This window comes from Engystomops pustulosus, chromosome 1 (genome assembly GCF_040894005.1).
Source record: "Engystomops pustulosus chromosome 1, aEngPut4.maternal, whole genome shotgun sequence".
In the NCBI taxonomy this organism is placed as follows: domain Eukaryota; kingdom Metazoa; phylum Chordata; class Amphibia; order Anura; family Leptodactylidae; genus Engystomops; species Engystomops pustulosus.
In genome coordinates, this window is record NC_092411.1 from 179,324,387 (window position 1) to 179,343,922 (window position 19,536).

At 42.3% G+C, this 19,536-nt stretch overlaps 1 protein-coding gene across 10 annotated transcripts in view; it reads left to right on the forward strand.

The window, feature by feature from the left end:
* Window positions 1-17,616, forward strand: part of WRN (WRN RecQ like helicase) — a 261,779-nt gene extending 244,163 nt beyond the window's left edge. For 9 of the 10 annotated variants that reach the window (XM_072114010.1, XM_072114009.1, XM_072114011.1 and 6 more), the window contains 4 exons: window positions 7,805-7,967; window positions 14,607-14,830; window positions 15,662-15,796; window positions 16,267-17,616. In XM_072114010.1, the coding sequence (XP_071970111.1) occupies window positions 7,805-7,967; window positions 14,607-14,830; window positions 15,662-15,796; window positions 16,267-16,374 (630 nt within the window). In that variant the 3' untranslated portion in view covers window positions 16,375-17,616. Of the gene's footprint in view, window positions 1-7,804; window positions 7,968-11,314; window positions 11,470-14,606; window positions 14,831-15,661; window positions 15,797-16,266 lie in introns of those variants that run through there. The other variant, XM_072114015.1, reaches the window with a different exon arrangement.
* Window positions 17,617-19,536: the final 1,920 nt, after the last annotated feature.

Here is a 19,536-nt window from a genome sequence, read left to right on the forward strand (position 1 = left end):
CGCAGTCTGTGGGTGCAGACGGGCTCCGGCGCGCCACCGATCCTGGAGGGAGGCGCGTGTAGGAAGGCGGCTGAGCGCAGGTCCTTCCCACCGCAGTGGTCTTCTAAAAAATGGCGCCGACTCCACTTCTGGTTGGAACCGGAAGTGGCGCGCCGCTCAGCGTCCACGTGGAGTGTGACGTCAGAGGCGGGAATTTTAAAAGGAGTTCCCACACAGGAGTCCTGTGTGTTGTTTCTAGCACCCACAGCCAGCCACAGGAGTTGCTCCAGTCGTGGATGGAACGGAGCTATACCCTCACCACTGATAAGATGAGTTCTAATGAAGGTGGTAGAGAGTCGGTGGACACCGCTACAGTAAAGTTTGAGTAGGGGGATAGTCCGCTGATTGGTGAGTGTGGCCTTACCATGCCTTTAAACTGGTTCTGATGATGTCTTATGTGATTCTTGTTTTAGAGGGAAGAATCTCGTAAGGGGAAAGCCACTGTAAAGTCTAAGCATCGTGCATGTAGAATCTGTGGAGATAATCTGCCTGACTCTTATTTAAAACCTAACTGTGACCAGTGTGTTCAGCGCCTGTTAGCACAAGATCAGTCGACCTTGTTTGAATCCATGCGTATGCTAATCCAGCAGGAGGTGCGTAGCTCTGTGCAGGAAATAAGGCGATCTCTCAGGTCAGAAAATTCCCCGGGCACTTCCAGGCAATTTGAAGATTCTAGCCCTAGTTCGGGGGAGTCATCGGAGTCTGAGGAGGAAGACAGGTCAGGCAGACCCTTGTTTCCTATAGAAGATATTGATCACCTGGTTAAATTAGTGAGATCAACTATGGAATTGGAGGATGAAAAGGAGGAACGCTCTGTAACAGATGTTATGTTCCAGGGTCTAGGAAAAAGGAAGAGAAAGGTGTTTCCCATCCAGGACAATATTTCCTCCCTTATCCAGGCAGAATGGCGCAAGTCGAACAGGAAGGTTTTTATTCCCAAAGCAATGAAGAGAAAGTATCCCTTTCCAGAGAAGGAGACAGAGATTTGGGACAAGGCACCTAAAGTAGATGTTGCCGTTTCTAAAGTCTCTAGGAAGAGTGCGCTTCCAGTGGAGGATTCAGGGGTGCTTAAGGATCCTATGGATAAAAAAGCAGATGGCTTCCTGAGGCGCTCCTGGGAAGCAGCAGCAGGCGCATTCAAGCCCAACGTCGCGGCTACTTGCGTGTCTAGGTCTCTTTTTGTTTGGCTTTCCCGACTGGAGGAAAAGATTAAGACCGGGGCGTCCAGGTCACATCTTATTTCTGAGGTTACTACTGCACAGAAAGCCTCTGCCTTCTTAGCCGATGCTTCGGTGGACGCCTTAAGGTTATCAGCTAGATCGGTGGCCTTATCTAATTCTGCCAGAAGGGCCTTATGGCTGAAGAACTGGACAGGTGACCTTCCATCTAAAAGTCATCTGTGTAGTATTCCCTGTGAGGGGGAATTCTTGTTTGGGTCTGCACTAGACAACATCTTGGAAAAGGCAGCTGACAGGAAGAGAGGTTTTCCTAGTACAAGGCCTCAGGAGAGGAAGTTTTTTCGCCCCTCAAGGCGATTTAGATCTCCTCAGAGATCCGGAGACAAGAAAGAGGGGTGGCGATCCTCTAGGAGGTCTAAGGGATTCATGTTTTCCCGGCCTCAGGATTCCAGTAAACGTCCCGGTCAGCAATGACGCCAGGGGTCTTGTGGGGGGAAGGCTCTCCCTGTTAAAGGAGGAGTGGAGCAAGATTACAGGGAGCAAGTGGATTTTGGGGATCATACAAGATGGCCTAAAATTACCTTTTCTATCCCCTCCCCCACAGCGTTTCAAGATAACCTCAGTGGCCGGAAGAGCAGAAAAACAGGCTCTGGAGACCGAAGTAAGATCCTTATTGGGAAAGGAGGTGCTACGTCAGGTGCCACTGCAGGATCGAGGAACAGGATTTTATTCAACCCTGTTCCTTATAAAGAAACCGGACGGCACATTCCGGACCATTATAAATTTAAAACCACTAAACTGCTACCTACAAGTGGAGAAATTCAAGATGGAATCGATAAAGTCAACCGTAAACCTGCTCTTTCAGGATTGTTTTATGGCTTCCATAGACTTAGCGGATGCATATTACCACGTCCCTATTCATCCGGACAGTCAGAGATTCCTGAGAGTGGCGGTGATGATGGACGGCAAGATAGAGCACCTCCAATTCAGAGCTCTGCCCTTTGGAGTGGCGATAGCACCGAGAGTTTTCACAAAACTAATATCAGAAGTGGGAGCCTACATACGAAAATATCAGGGCACCTTTGTGCCATATCTAGACGACTTCCTGCTGATCGCAGGTTCGGCAGAGAAGTTGCAGATCTTGATAAGGGTGGTGATGAAGATCCTACATCGCCTGGGCTGGATGGTAAATCTGAAGAAGTCCTCCCTTACTCCGGCCAGATCAAAGATATTCCTCGGCATCACATTAGATTCCACTCAGCAGAAATCTTTCCTTCCTCAGGACAAGGTGGTGAAGATAGTAGCCTCGGTGGAGAAGCTGTACAGACAGCCATCCCCTACCATAAGGGACATTATGAGGACTCTGGGTCTCTTTACAGCGGCAATTCCAGCGGTGCCTTGGGCGATGTATCACGCAAGGCCCTTACAGCTCTTCATGTTGGAGAACTGGGGGGGGGACCAGTCCTCCTTGGACCAGAGGATTACACTTCCCCAACAGATCCTGGATTCCCTGGGATGGTGGCTAAGAGAAGAGAACCTCCAGGCAGGCAGGCCTTGGAGAGAGGAGAATCCCCTATCCATGATTACGGATGCGAGCTCTACGGGTTGGGGAGCCCAGGTCAGGGGCCTCTTATTCCAGGGGTCATGGAACGAGGAATCCAGGGAAAAATCCTCAAATTACAGAGAACTAGAAGCCATCCTGCAGGCAATCAGACAAGCTCTGCCGATGATTCGGGGGACAGACCTGAAGATTGCCTCGGACAATGTCACAGCGGTGGCGTTCGTGAATCGCCAGGGAGGTATCCGAAGCGGGTCCTTAATGAGCCTCTCGCATCAGATTCTGGAGTTAGCGGAAGCCAATCTAGGATCAATATCGGCGGTACATATAAGGGGCAAGGACAATCTGCAGGCAGACTTCCTAAGCCGTCATCTCTTACGTCAGGGAGAGTGGTCCCTGAATCGGAGCGTGTTCTCCAAGATAACCAGACTCTGGGGTCAACCAGAGGTAGATTTATTCGCCACAAGAAAGAACAGACAGGTCAGGCTCTTCTGCTCCCTAGACCCGAGAGACCGATCTTTAAGTCTGGATGCCTTCTCAATCAAGTGGAACTTCAGCCTAGCCTATGCATTTCCACCCCTGTCTATTCTACCGAGGGTTCTGAAGAAGATACGACAAGACCAGGCCAGAGTTATTCTTATAGCCCCCTTCTGGCCCAGAAGGGCATGGTTCTCAGTACTGAGAGAGCTATCGATATCAGACCCTTGGATCCTCCCAGAGTCACGATCTCCTCTCCCAGGGCCCAGTATTCCACCCGCAGATTGCGAACCTCCATCTGACGGCCTGGAATTTGAGAGGCGCATCTTGAGGGAAAAAGGCCTCTCGGACAAGGTAATTACAACCCTGCAGAGGAGTAGAAAGGTAGTTACCTCTAAAATCTATTTCAGGGTCTGGAGAGTATTCTCAGATTTTTGTTCTCCAGATAAAATAGACTTAGCTCATCCAAATATAGCTAAGATATTAGATTTCCTGCAAGCAGGATTAGATAAGGGCCTAAAACCTGCCACCCTTAAAGTTCAGATTTCTGCCCTTAGCTCCCTGTTTGAGTCCCCTTTAGCCTCTCATCCCTGGATATCTCGGTTCATAAAAGCGGCATCTCGTATGACCCCATTTAGGAGATGTACGGTGCCCCCCTGGGACCTCACTCTGGTATTAAATTATTTGATAAAAGACCCCTTTGAGCCCCTGGAGTCTTGTTCACTAAAATGGTTGACCATTAAAGTCGTATTTTTGGTAGCAATCACTTCAGCCCGTAGGGTTGGAGAGATATCATCTCTATCCTGTAGAGCGCCTTTTCTCAAGATCTTTGATGACAGGGTAGTTCTGATGACAGACCCGGCCTTTTTACCAAAGGTAGTCTCTAGATTCCATAGATCCCAGGAGATCAGGCTCCCATCCTTCTGTAGTAACCCTTCTACGGATAGGGAAAGGGAGTTTAACAAATTAGATGTTAAAAGGGCCATTGAGCTTTATTTGGATAGGACTAGAGATTGGAGAAAATCTGATAGTCTTTTTGTTCTTTTTGGTGGCAAGAATAGGGGGCAGAAGGCCTCAGCGGTAGTTATAGCTAGATGGATCAGGCAAGCTATTAGCTCCGCTTATGTAGCAGCCGGTCAGCCGATACCAGAAGGTCTAAAAGCCCATTCCACTAGAGCAGTCTCTTCCTCTTGGGCAGAATTTAGAGAGGTGTCGGTTAATCAGATTTGTCAGGCTGCCACCTGGTCTTCTCCGCACACTTTCTACAGGCACTATAGGCTAAATGTAGCAGGTGCACAGGAACTTTCCTTTGGGCGAAGAGTTCTTTCTTCGGTTATCCCTCCCTAAGGATTTCATCTATGTTATTCTCTCTGGTTGGGTGCTGTCGTGGTGAGAGGGGGAAACCGGTAATTACTCACCGGTAATTGTGTTTCCTTGAACCACGACAGCACCCTGGTTATTCCCTCCCTTGTAATTTCTTTTCACACTTGGGTGTTCAGCGTTTTGTGTGTGTCACAGAGGTGTGAGATTCTCTCATTTAAAGTGATACTGAATGATACGGTGGTCAGAATTAATCAAGAACATTAAGTCCCATACAGTCTCTGTAATCCACTGAAGGAGATGGGGCGTACCGCACAATTTGAAGTCTGGGTTTCCTGTCCCTGGAGGCGGATCCCTCTCTCTGGTTGGGTGCTGTCGTGGTTCAAGGAAACACAATTACCGGTGAGTAATTACCGGTTTTCCAAACATACACTTGAAAATTGCTTTGCTTCCAAGGATGGATTGGCATGTTGTAGACGTTGATCTGGTTATGGAAATATGTAGTTTATAGTTCATTTTTTGTTCAATTTTTATTAAATAAAATGCATTGTACTTTTGTTTAATGAAGTATATAACACATATATAATATACAATACAGTGTATTTGCATACGGATCAAATCAATGGGGCAGATTTACTTACCCGGTCCATTCGCGATCCAGCGGCGCGTTCTCTGCGCTGGATTCGTGTCTGGCTGGGATTTATTAAGGCAGTTCCTCCGACGTCCACCAGGTGGCGCTGCTGCGCTGAAATTCCCTGAAACGCACTGGAATACACCGAGCCGGGCTGAGTGAAGGTAACAAAGAGAAACTAAAGCAAATATTCAATATATTGGGGGTCAATTCTGACCTATATCCATAAAAAAGAGCATCTGCCAGGGAATAGACAATCCACCTCATATATATGAATATACAACCTCGACAGGACATATGAGGAAACAGGAATGGAGTAGAAAAAATATCTTTATTACTAAACACAGCATGATAAAACCATTTTAAAAATCAAGGGTGTCAGGAGAGGTAAAAGTTTATACACACCAGGACATAATACAATTCAATACTTTAACATCTAGGGCAAAACAGTACCATGTGTAATAGACATATGTTATATGCGCCCATCCAGTACACAGACATACTAACCAAAGAAGATGCAAATGATATCTATAGTAGTATACATTAAGTGCTAAGTGACACACATCTATGCACTGAATACCTGTATGCACGGTTACCTGGTGGAAAGAAACACCCCAACACGCGTTTCGACCCGCCAGTCTTTCTCAAGGGGTGAAGGTAAGTGCAAGCACTGCAACACATTTTTTTTCATGCAGCGGTTTTTCCGAATCCGTCGGGTTATCATTCGGCCACGCCCCCCCGATTTCCGTCGCGTGCATGCCAGCGCCGATGCGCCACAATCCGTTCGCGTGCGCCAAAATCCCAGGGGAAATCGGCGGAAATATTCGGGTAACACGTCGGGAAACCGCGAATCGGGCCCTTAGTAAATGATCCCCATTATGTTTGCAAAGAAGCATAATACTACTAAAGCTTTCAGTTAGAGAAAATCCATAAGGCAGAAGTTGAGTCTGGCTTGCAATGTTCCTACCTTCCATTCTAAGGTTGGTGGATTGAATCCCATCACCAGACAAATTGTTAGATAATCTAATAATTTCCACTCGGACACAATCTGGAGATTTATCCAGTAACGTCGATTGATTAGATTTCTTGTATTGAATCATTGCTATGTTTAAATTAAATTATTTGCAGTTTAAAAACTAAATAGAGGAAAAGACTTATGTAATGTAACTTATGTACCTTATATACTCGAGTATAAGCCTAGTTTTTCAGCAGAAAAATATGTGCTGAAAACCCAAACTCGGCTTATACTCGAGTAAACAAAATATAGGTTTTACCAGGTTTTTGTGGTAAAATTAGGGGCCTCGGCTTATACTTGGGTCGGCTTATACTCGGGTATATACGGTACTTCATTTTAGTGGTAAATTTTGGCTGATAAGTTTTGAGTTTATTTACAAAAAAAAAGAAATTGATGAATTTGTTCAAAAATTTGCCATTTGCGAAATACGAAATCATCGCGTTTTCATGCAGATAGATTTACCAACTAAATAACTTGCTGAATAACATTTCCCATATGTCTACTTTCCATTTTCATAATTTTTGACATGTCTGTATAACTTATTTTCATGTCACGCGGCTTATAAATAGATTATCGATTTTCCTTATTTTCAGAATCTACTATTTTGGGGATAAATACTGTTTTAAATGAAATTTTACATATTTAGCATTAAAACCCCCTATATAACCAACCCATTTTCAAATCTGCACCCCTCAAACTATCAGGAAGATTGTTAACCCCTTGAGATCTTCATAGTAATTGAATCAAAATGGAAGTGAAATTTAGAATGGTCAAATTGTGTCGGTTATACGTTCATTTAGCCCTAAAATTTACAAATTTTAAAAAGAGAGAACCCACCATACAATATATGAAATTTCTCCCGATTACAGAGAGCCATGTGGCCATGACTTGTTTTATGGGCGCACGGAAGGGAAGGAGGGCGCAGAAAGGAAGGAGGGACCTGCAGCTGCCAGGATTTTAGTTTCCTCATTGGCCCATTTTGCAGGCTATAAAATTTTTGCTTTTTCGTTCTTGGGGCCATGTGATGGCATTTTTTTGGTGGGACGAGATGCTTTTTCCAGTGTTACCATTTTGGGGTTGGTATCCCCAATTGTTGAAAATTTAGGAACTTTTTTGAGGTCACGAGTTGCGGTGCCTGGATCTATGAGCACGTGTCCCTGTTTTATCATGCTAGATTTTGATGTTAGTTTTTCTTTAAATATGATGAAAAAGGTAGAAGATTTTTTATGTACCACTTGAAGAGACCATTTTGGCCTGGAAATGCATAGTGGTAATAAATCTGATATCAAATACGCCATAGCAATAGTGATGTAATGAGGCAGCATGGTGAGCAGCACTGGTTTATGTAAAAATGTTATTTGATACATCATCCAACCCTTTTGTTTAATGAAGCAATAAAATTGTTCATAATGGAAAAGAAATATTGATGACAATGAGAAATGTTTCAACCTTTTTTACCTGATTTTTGCCACTCAGAGGCAAGAGTCTCAGTAAATTTTGTCACGTCACCTTCACTGTGGACACATTTTAATTAATGTAGTTTTATTTTTCATTTAAAGTTAAATATTTTGGGTTTCTTTTTTCAGCAAACTGTTGCAAATACTCGAAGTATAAGCTTTACAGCTGTTGGCATGCATTTATGGCAAGCACTGAAAGCTGGTTACCCCCTTGATGTGCAGCGAGCTGGCCTAACACCTGCTATACAGAAGACTATAACGGATGTCATTAACGGGCCGACTATCAACTCAGGTGAGACATGGTATCATATATGTGTATTTATTAGATAACCTTTATAGAAAAACCACTTCTGCAGGCTATAAATGTATCAGCTTTCTCATGCAACTCTTTTGCTTTTTGTTTGTTTGCCACTTATCTGCAATAAAATGCGATACAAGTTTTCTTCAGGCCACACCACTAGATAGTATGAAAGAAATCCTGCAGCCAGAGAATAAACAAATTTAAGAAGAATGTTAAAGGGCATCATTGTCTTCCTTGTGAAGTGTAAAACCAAGAATGTATAACAAAACCCTAGTAATAAGTATTTACAATACTATACCATGTGGTGCAAAAAGAAAGAGAACTGCACCACAATAACAAAAAAATATGACAATATGGAGTGCATAGAAATTGGTGCTGGGCAGCAAGTCAACCTGTGTTATTATGAATACCCAGTGGCAATGCTACATTAAAACAGTATCAACGGCTACTGGCAAAAATCTCAAAAAAAACAATAAACCATGTATGTGTTGGGAGTACAGAGGATAATACCTATTGCCTTGATAATAATTTGTATTATATGTATGTAAGGGTAGTAAACTGATACTCCCCAAAAACATACATTAAGTGCAAATTATTATCAAGGCAATAGGTATTATCCTATCAATCAATCAATTACCTCAAGTAAACAGAAGGAGACCACACTACTCAGCACCAGCCCTGACACATATTTTGGTCAATAGGCCTTTGTCAAGGAGTGACATAGGTCTATTGACAGTTATGAGTTATGAATTTTAATCTATATATTTAATGGTATATTAACCCTTTCAGGACCAATGACGAAAATGCACGTCCAAGTCGGGTGCATGTTCCGGCACCAGGACGTACATTTTCGGCATACATTTAAATGGTCACCGTGTGTAAAAACACGGTGACAACACTGTGAAATCGGCTGTAATAGACAGCCGAGTGTCACAGGCATCGGTCCAGGGACCAATCACAGTGCTCCTTGTCCGGCGAGCGCTATGATTGGTCAGAGACGTCACACCGACCAATCATAGATGTATACTGTGAGAGGAGGCTGTAATACAGCTCTGATCTTGTCATTTCAGTTAGAGTTGTCTCCTAAGCCTCCTCTCAGAACGAAACATTGTTACAGTGTTCCACACAGAATTCAATTAACCCCTTAGTGTGCCCCCTCATATTCCCAAGCTCTTCCAATTAGAGTCAGACTGATCCTGTTACTGAATAACATTTTGATTTCTCCTGTCAGTTAGTACATTAGTGTCCAGTGATACTGTGATTGCTCCTGTCAGTGACCTGTGTCCGTATAGTGTCCAGTATCCGTATAGTGTCCAGTGTCCGTATAGTGTCCAGTGATACCGTGATTGCTCCTGTCAGTGACCTGTGTCCGTATAGTGTCTAGTGATAACGTGATTGCTCCTGTCAGTGACCTGTGTCCGTATAGTGTCCAGTGATACCGTGATTGCTCCTGTCAGTGACCTGTGTCCGTATAGTGTCCAGTGATAACGTGATTGCTCCTGTCAGTGACCTGTGTCCGTATAGTGTCCAGTGATAACGTGATTGCTCCTGTCAGTGACCTGTGTCCGTATAGTGTCCAGTGATAACGTGATTGCTCCTGTCAGTGACCTGTGTCCGTATAGTGTCCAGTGATAACGTGATTGCTCCTGTCAGTGACCTGTGTCCGTATAGTGTCCAGTGATAACGTGATTGCTCCTGTCAGTGACCTGTGTCCGTATAGTGTCCAGTGATACCGTGATTGCTTCTGTCAGTGACCTGTGTCCGTATAGTGTCTAGTGATAACGTGATTGCTCCTGTCAGTGACCTGTGTCCGTATAGTGTCCAGTAATACCGTGATTGCTCCTGTCAGTGACCTGTGTCCGTATAGTGTCTAGTGATAACGTGATTGCTCCTGTCAGTGACCTGTGTCCGTATAGTGTCCAGTGATACCGTGATTGCTCCTGTCAGTGACCTGTGTCCGTATAGTGTCCAGTGATAACGTGATTGCTCCTGTCAGTGACCTGTGTCCGTATAGTGTCCAGTGATAACGTGATTGCTCCTGTCAGTGACCTGTGTCCGTATAGTGTCCAGTGATAACGTGATTGCTCCTGTCAGTGACCTGTGTCCGTATAGTGTCCAGTGATAACGTGATTGCTCCTGTCAGTGACCTGTGTCCGTATAGTGTCCAGTGATAACGTGATTGCTCCTGTCAGTGACCTGTGTCCGTATAGTGTCCAGTGATACCGTGATTGCTTCTGTCAGTGACCTGTGTCCGTATAGTGTCTAGTGATAACGTGATTGCTCCTGTCAGTGACCTGTGTCCGTATAGTGTCCAGTAATACCGTGATTGCTCCTGTCAGTGACCTGTGTCCGTATAGTGTCTAGTGATAACGTGATTGCTCCTGTCAGTGACCTGTGTCCGTATAGTGTCCAGTGATACCGTGATTGCTCCTGTCAGTGACCTGTGTCCGTATAGTGTCCAGTGATAACGTGATTGCTCCTGTCAGTGACCTGTGTCCGTATAGTGTCCAGTGATACCGTGATTGCTCCTGTCAGTGACCTGTGTCCGTATAGTGTCCAGTGATACCGTGATTGCTTCTGTCAGTGACCTGTGTCCGTATAGTGTCTAGTGATAACGTGATTGCTCCTGTCAGTGACCTGTGTCCGTATAGTGTCCAGTAATACCGTGATTGCTCCTGTCAGTGACCTGTGTCCGTATAGTGTCTAGTGATAACGTGATTGCTCCTGTCAGTGACCTGTGTCCGTATAGTGTCCAGTAATACCGTGATTGCTCCTGTCAGTGACCTGTGTCCGTATAGTGTCCAGTGATACCGTGATTGCTCCTGTCAGTGACCTGTGTCCGTATAGTGTCCAGTGATACCGTGATTGCTCCTGTCAGTGACCTGTGTCCGTATAGTGTCCAGTGATAACGTGATTGCTCCTGTCAGTGACCTGTGTCCGTATAGTGTCCAGTGATAACGTGATTGCTCCTGTCAGTGACCTGTGTCCGTATAGTATCATGGAAGACACTAAAATATAAAATCTGGGATCCATTTTGGTCATTCTCTTTATTTTGAGCCAAAAAAACTGTCCCAAATGTGAGATATTGCTGAAAATAATGAAAATTTTTAATTTTCATATTTGCTTTGCATTAATTCTGAAAAAAATTATAAGGTCTAAATACATGATAATCCCATATATATGTACCAAAAAGGGTGAAGTATCCACAATGGGATCACTTCTTGGGGATTTCTGAGATAGTCATTGCCAAATTTCTCTTCTAATGGTGAATAGGGTTTAGAATTGGTTGCAGCCTGAATTGTAGCCAGAAAAGCTAAAATGCGCTCCTTCCATTGTAGGCCCTGCCAATTGTCCAAAAAGCAGATGATGGCCATGTTGGGGGCATTTTTCGTCACAGAAGGAACAGTGAAATACAATTTGAAGACCATTTTCTCAGTTTGCTTTATTCCATGTGACATATTGTGATTAATTATAGGAGAAAATTGCATTTTTAACAAAGAATTGCCAATATTTGCCAGTTTTAAAAAGTAAGGATAAATCGTATGAATTTAATTTTTATCAATAAATCAACATGTTACAAAGAAAACCCCACCAGAATGACTTGGATATGTTAAACTGTTGCAGAGTTATTCCATAAAGTATCCATACTACAGATTTTCTAAATCTTGCAAGATCCTTAAGGTGCAATTACCGTGGGTCCTTAAGGGGTTAATGAAATTGTTTATTTTTGTTGTGGTGCATTTCTCTTTCTCTCCTTTATTAGTATTGTTATTCCTTTTAAAGTGGTATTTTTTTAGAAAGCCTGATAAGCTCTAACTTTTTTTATTCAATGGAACATGGCATGCCTTTTACAGGAGTTGATTTCAGTGAGATAAGCACCAATATTATATATTGCACCAATATGATAATGCAATAGACAAAAGCAACAATACAATGTAAATCAATGTAAATCATATAATGGAGGTTACCGTTACTCAAGTATAAGCCAAGGTACCTAATGTTACCCCAAAAAAACTGGGAAAACTCAAGTATAAGCCTAGGGTGGGAAATGCGTTGGCGGCAGTATATAGCGAGCCAGACCCGAATTATATTACTAGCCAGCCCCCTGCCCTCCAGTATTTAACTAGCCAGCATCCTGTTCACCAGTAAATAGCTAGCCTGCCCCCAGTATATAGCTAGCCAGACCCCCACCTCAACATTTCAATGTCCCCGGCAAGTCAGAGCGCGCTGGCCGTGCACTCACTAGGACATCAGCAGCCTCTGAGATCATAAAGTGTTCGCCAGGAGCTACAGGTCAGAGGTTGACGTGAAAGTGTGTGCGCAGCCCTGTTGGAGTGATGCCCAAACTAAATCACAGCATCCATTGGCTGGTAGCAGGGGGTCGTGTAAACAATCTTTGACTCTTTCATGAGGCATGAAATGTTTGCATGCCTCATGAATGTGATGAATGTATGTATGAGTACCTTCATGCAGAAAATTGTAGAGTAAGATCTCCAGTAACCATGAGTAAAAAAAAAAAAAAAAACGTAATCTTAAAAATTTTAATCATTAAAAGCAGAACAATTTGCAACTGGAAAAAAATAAACACATGTAGCCTCTCCACATTTCGGATATAAATTTTCTTATTCATGGCTGAATACTTAATAGCTTCTGCAGTGGAGATGTCATATACACATACCTTCCAAAGAGTATTGTCATCAACTGCAAGGAACATTCTGGAGAACATGTAACACAGTAACATGAAGGGGAGATAAATGGTAAAACTATTAAAAATATTTCATGGGTAGGATCGACAGTGAGGTGAAATGAAGGGGGCGGGGGAAAGAAAAATACGGAGAAGTATGCATAGCCTTGTAATGCACAACATGTGAGATCAGCTCGCTTTTACCTTGGTGTTGATTGGAAAAAACGATGCTTCGATCCTCGAGGCAAGAATTAGCATTTATATCCATAGAAATGTCCAGCACAATGTTCCTTTCCAGAATTGTTTCTGTTTTTATCCAATGTTTAATCCTGATAGATCGCTACTATGTTTTTATCAGATGTTTGATCGTATATGGATTATCAATAAAGCAATTCTGGAAAGGAACGTTGTGCTGGACATTTCTTTGGATATATATATATAGATAACCTTGTGTATTTTTACTCATCCATATATGATTGGACCCCCTGGAGAGCATTTTGACCTTGGATTTCTAGCAGTTATCATTTATCCAATGCATAGATGACAACTTTGTATTGCTGGAAGAACCTTATAAATTAAAGGAAATCTATCATTGAATTTGAACATAATAAAGCCAAATCACTTGCATAGATCTGGGTATCCTAATTCCATCAATGTCTCTTTCATGGGCAAACCACTTCAAGCAACAAAATAAAGTTCTCAGTGTTTCCTCAGTGTTATGAGATGCTTTGGGTTTATCTACACTATTATTTAGCTTCTGAACAGTCTACTAATATCTGATACATAGAAAAAGAGAGATCAGAGTCATGAGATGGATATTAGACAAAATAACACACTGAGCTCTGCTGCCTCATCTAGTCAATAAGGTTGCCAGGATACAGAGCCTATCTTGTATATAGAGCTATTCACCACACTGTGACTAAGAACAGTGTAGTAGCATGTGCGGCTGAACCAGGAAATTCTGGTGTCTGTAGTGTGCTCTCTGCCACCTACCCCTCCCTTTTCTGCTGCAATGCAAGATAAGCTACAAAGAATAGCTTCTCATAGTCACAATATTTGTGGTCGGATCCAGGGACAATCAAAATTGTGAATACCAGATCTGATAGAGACAGGTTGGAATTATATCTGTATTAGAGATTGTTATTTTGGGAATCTTGTTTTCATGGGAATACCCTTTTAATTTGTTCTTTCCTTTGAGAAAGGAACTTTTAAAAATATGGTTGAGGCACAAGTGCTTAGGGCTTCATAGACTACTACCACCCCCCCCAACATAAAGGTCATGCCTCCTGACTCCAGGGCTTCCCCCAGCCTGTGAGGTAATCCTCTTCTCTTGAATTCATATGCATATGCTGTGCGATCTTCATTAAGCAGCTGTCTGCTACTCGGTGTGGCTGCGCGACCTAACCCGGTATCTGCTTCAGTAAAGTGTAGTGATGGTCACAAAAAAACATGTACATGATTTGGTGCCTTGGTGACCCCTTCCTGAATCACTTGTGCCTTTTTTCCCTTTTTTTACGTTGTATTTAAATTTCAACTTTTCAAAATTGAAACATTAAAATAAAATCTTTTAAAGTTTTTTTTTAACAGCTCTCATAAATTGCCAAAATAAAGACATTGCAGGAAACTGGGTGCCAGGATGAATAAGTGGGTGATACTGGTTTATTATATCTACATCTGATGATGGATTTCCTTTAGATTGTCACCATGGGTTGTTAAACGTGCACATACCTATTAACTAAGTTTCACCTCATTCTTGAATTGATTTAGAAAAATTTGGTTGGTTACATTTTGTTCATATATAATAACCTTTTTGAGGAGGGCATGGCAAAAGTAGAGAAACTGGAAAGGGCAGCTGCTGTCCATAGCAGATAATGATTAAGGATTGCCATCGACAATTGCACCCGTTTTACTGTAAGATGGTTTGCTAAAGTTTCTTCCTATTTCAGATCTATCAAGTTTCCAAGCAATAAGGTCATTGTTGCCACCTGAAATTGATATCTATCTCATAAGGATAGTGATCGCTCTGCTAGAAAAAGAAAGGGGTGGTCACCTAGAAAATAAACTTCCTAGCCCAACCAATGAAGGTCCAGAAAGTCCACCTTTGCAAAGAATGGACAAGGTGCAGAAACATGAGTCCAAAACAAAAAGTCCTCTTTGGATTGAAAAGCAGGTAGGACTATCTTTAACGGCTTGTTCTTTAAATCGATTGGTCATTAATAAACAACTTTAGTGGGTACATTTTCTCCGTAGTCCATGGGAGCTTCATGGGGTCTGTGCAGTCATTACTTTATGTAAGCCCCTCCCTAATAACCACTCCCAAGTCAGTGGTGTCAAGGATGTCCAAACACCCTACAAAAATACTGACACAGGAGGGTTTATTACTAGAGTTGCACAATGCATCGAAATATGCAATATGAGGGTCCTTATGTTTGTGCTATGGAATGACTATGCTCTTCTCATGATTTCCCGTTGTATGTTCATGTACTGTTCCTGAATCCTCTCTGAGTAGCAGAGCCAAGGGAATCCTTTGTAGAGTAGATGTGTCTGCAGAGCAGGAATCAATGACATTAGGGAAATCTCATCACCTGTAAAGGCAGCTGTAAGAGGGGGCATTTATCAAGAGCTGGATTGGAAGTCCACATCGACAACCTGTAAATGAAGGCACTCCCTTCTTCCAGACCTTGTCCCTGTAAATGCCATTGACTTTATGAAACCATTTAATGGGGAGCTAAACAGGGGAGTTATGTAGGAGATAATGGAGAAGTAGAGGGATCAGTATCATTTTAGGGGGTGAATACTAAAACAACCTGGGCTAAGGTGGTGTCATTTGGTGAGCATTTAGACAGATTTTGGAACTATTTTTTATTTTTAACAAGCTCAAGTAAAATCATTTTATAGTCACAATGATAAATATACATTAAAATAAAATGCTTAATAATTACAGTACATCATTCCCTTCACTGCCTTCTGATTTAATTATCTATTGCCATTTAATATTCAGAACCCAGTCAAAGAGAACACATCAAGTGCTCAGAAAGATTCCACATCTGTTGTGGCTCCAATCAAACTCGCCTCATGGAATCAGCAAGTACTGGATGAAGATACTCAGGAATTATTCTCGGAATCTCAAGCTCAGGTAGTTGACATTAAAATCATTAGAATGCCATATTACTGAATAATTTTAAGACCACAGTGGTGCATTTTGTAAATATCTACTAACCTTAAATAATAAGATGTTTTGTACAAGGGTGCATTTAGAGTTGAAATGGCAACATCTTGATCTGCAGTCAAATAATTTACCAATGAGCTTTACCCTCAGGGCACAGTATTTGACTGCAGATCGATATGTCCTTGGTTAAATAATAATGTGCCTTATTAAGAAATAACGTAGTGTTTTTTTAAGTTTCTTCTTTTAAATCCATGTCATGTAGCCATGTGTTGTATGTGCCATATTTCTAGATTGTCTGGACATGCTAAACACATATGTACAGATTAAAGTAAAGTGGGGGAAATGAGTCAGCTGTCTGTTTTCTGGCTTATCTTGCTTTTAAGCAGTCCAAAGACAAAAAATGTCCAAAGACAAATGATATATTTTTTCTTATGCAGACACCAAAAAGGAAATTGCCTGAATGGTTTGAAGCTCCAAAAGAAACGGCAAGGTCGTCTAATATCAAAAAAGCTAAAACTGTAAAGAAAAAGGGCCTTTTTGGATGACGTTGGTGTGCTCTTTCATGTTGTCATATACATTTAGGTTACCATTTTGTATATTGTGAACCCATGTAAATTATGTCTTGAGAGGGGAATTTTCCCATTGTAATTAGTTTGTATTGTTTCACTGTATCCTCTTCACACTAAAGTTTTGTCTACAATGTTGTTCTGTGTCTTTTAGATAAATCCACACGTTGAAATAAAACCACACCATCTTTAAATGTGAAATCCATCCAAAATATAATTTTTGACATGTGAGAAACATGTACCACACAGATTAAATTTGCGGAAGTTGCAATTTATAGAGGACATAAATCATAGCAGAGCTTAGACATGTCCAGGAATGATAAATCATTCTTAATAAAGCACTTTGTTTAGAATGTTAAGATTTTCAGATACTTATGGCACGGATATTGGTACTATGCTTTACCGTACATAAATTAAAGGAGCCTGAAGACTCCACTAATGTAATCTGATATATACAATATCTGTGGTTCTAGATTTTTTTTCTAAGGAAAAACTTAAAATAAGGAATATAAAGGACTATGCTGCTAATATTTTTAAGTAGTATTTTTCTATACAACTGTGTGTATGTATATATAATATATGTGTGTGTAATATATACATTCGGCAAAGTAATATTTGGGGTACCCTACCCTCCAGGTAAAGCAAATATAAGACATGTTAGTTGTGTGGGGTTGTACCATGGGATTGTACTATGAATTTAAGTGGGCCCCAGGGGTACAACCCCTGGGGCCCACACTGATAATGGAATTGAGGTTATAGGTGCTTCAACTGCCAAAGAGGGGCTATTTACTGCTTTACCAGTACCCTAGAACTAAATACATGTGTATTATAAATGTGTTAACACTTCTCCACTCAACACACAGGAATTTTGCAAAGTCCCAGTGGTCTGACTCTAACCATTTAGATACTTATCCCCTACTTTTTGAATAGGGCATTGGTTTAACTTGTGGTACAACATTGAGCATTCCAAGTTCCTTTGTTCCCTGAGTTATAAGCAGTACAATTCGTGTCTGACAGCACTCATCACAGATCTTGCTATAAAACTCTCATTTTCAAGTGTGCATGATGATTGAGGCGCAGGGTGGCATCATTGTTGGCCAAACAAGCATATATAAATATTTATAAGGTACACATATATTTTATATAAATATTTCAATGCTTTATGATACAACATACTTTTGAATATTAGTTTTCTTACAACTTGTTTGAATAAAGACATGAATAAAAAAAGCATCAATGGTCTTTGCACATTTATTCTAAAATATGTTTGTGTTGTTTCATAGCTAGCTTGTATTCACATGGGTTGTACAGATGTGACTTGCTAGTAGCTATTCAAATCCTTTCTGTGTAGAACTGGGTAGATTGTTCAACATGAGTTTAACCAGTGAAAGAAGTTTTACTGGAACAGCGTTTGTTTAGAACTACCCAAAATTGCAGTGCCTGGCAGAGCAAGACAGTTCCTACCATGCTGGACAAAGGTCCGAAGGAGGAGGGAGGTTTGTGTTTTTCCTGCACTTCTATCTCTGGCATTTACACACATAATGGAAACAGAGTAACACATGGGGAAAATTTACTTACCTGGTTCTGTCGCGATCCCCGATTCGGATGGTCCGATGAAGATGAAGTCTGGCGCGATTCACGAAGCTCGTGCACCCGAGTTCCTGCATGTGTCACTTCCCCGCCGAGGTCCGCCGGAGTTCAGCGTCTTCTTCCCAGTGCTTGTAAGTGCGTGTCTTGCGACACAATTAGAAATGTTAAATCCCGCGCTTAGTACGAATTCGTTGGGTTGTCCAACGGCCCGTTCCCCGATTTGTGTTGCATGCAAGCCGGCGCCGATGTGCCAAAATCTGATCGCGTGCTGCAAAATCCCCTGTTAAAAACGGAAATCGTCGGTTTCTGCGTTTTGACTTTTTAGACTCATGGCTTAGTTCCTGCATTTCCACTTAAGACTGGTTGCAAAAGCCCATTACAGCTGCATTGCAAATATGCCTGCTTTCACTAAGGATTTGCATTACATTATAATTGTGTGTTATAAAGTACCTTGCACCCTGACAGAATCATCTGTATAGTCTTAGGGGTTGGACTTTAGTTTGTTTCAAAAAACAACATTTGCTTTTGGCCCCGCCTTTGTGCTGCAGTACAGCTCCTCCCTCTCCCATTGATGTCAGCTCACCAGGTTTTGAGCTATGTGAAGGAGCAGGAGGGAGGAGCTGTAAAGGAGCACAAAGGTAGGGGCTGAGGAGTGAGCATGTTTTTGCATCCAAACCAAAGCCAACCCCTTGGGGTAAATAGAGGATTCTATCAAGATGCCAGGTAAGTTATGACACACAATTACACTCACCGGCCACTTTATTAGGTACACCTGTCCAACTGCTCGTTAAAACTTAATTTCTAATCAGCCAATCACATGGCGGCAACTCAGTGCATTTAGGCATGTAGACATGGTCAAGACAATCTCCTGCCGTTCAAACCGAGCATCAGTATGGGGAAGAAAGGGGATTTGAGTGCCTTTGAACGTGGCATGGTTGTTGGTGCCAGAAGGGCTGGTCTGAGTATTTCAGAAACTGCTGATCTACTGGGATTTTCACGCACAACCATCTCTAGGGTTTACAGAGAATGGTCCGAAAAAGAAAAAACATCCAGTTAGCGGCAGTTCTGTGGGCGGAAATGCCTTGTTGATGCCAGAGGTCAGAGGAGAATGGGCAGAGAATGGTTCGAGCTGATAGAAAGGCAACAGTGACTCAAATCGCCACCCGTTACAACCAAGGTAGGCAGAAGAGCATCTCTGAACGCACAGTACGTCGAACTTTGAGGCAGATGGGCTACAGCAGCAGAAGACCACACCTGGTGCCACTCCTTTCAGCTAAGAACAGGAAACTGAGGCTACAATTTGCACAAGCTCATCGAAATTGGACAGTAGAAGATTGGAAAAACATTGCCTGGTCTGATGAGTCTCGATTTCTGCTGCGATATTCGGATGGTAGGTCAGAATTTGGCGTCAACAACATGAAAGCATGGATCCATCCTGCCTTGTATCAACGGTTCAGGCTGGTGGTGGTGGTGTCATGGTGTGGGGAATATTTTCTTGGCACTCTTTGGGCCCCTTGGTACCAATTGAGCATCGTTGCAACGCCACAGCCT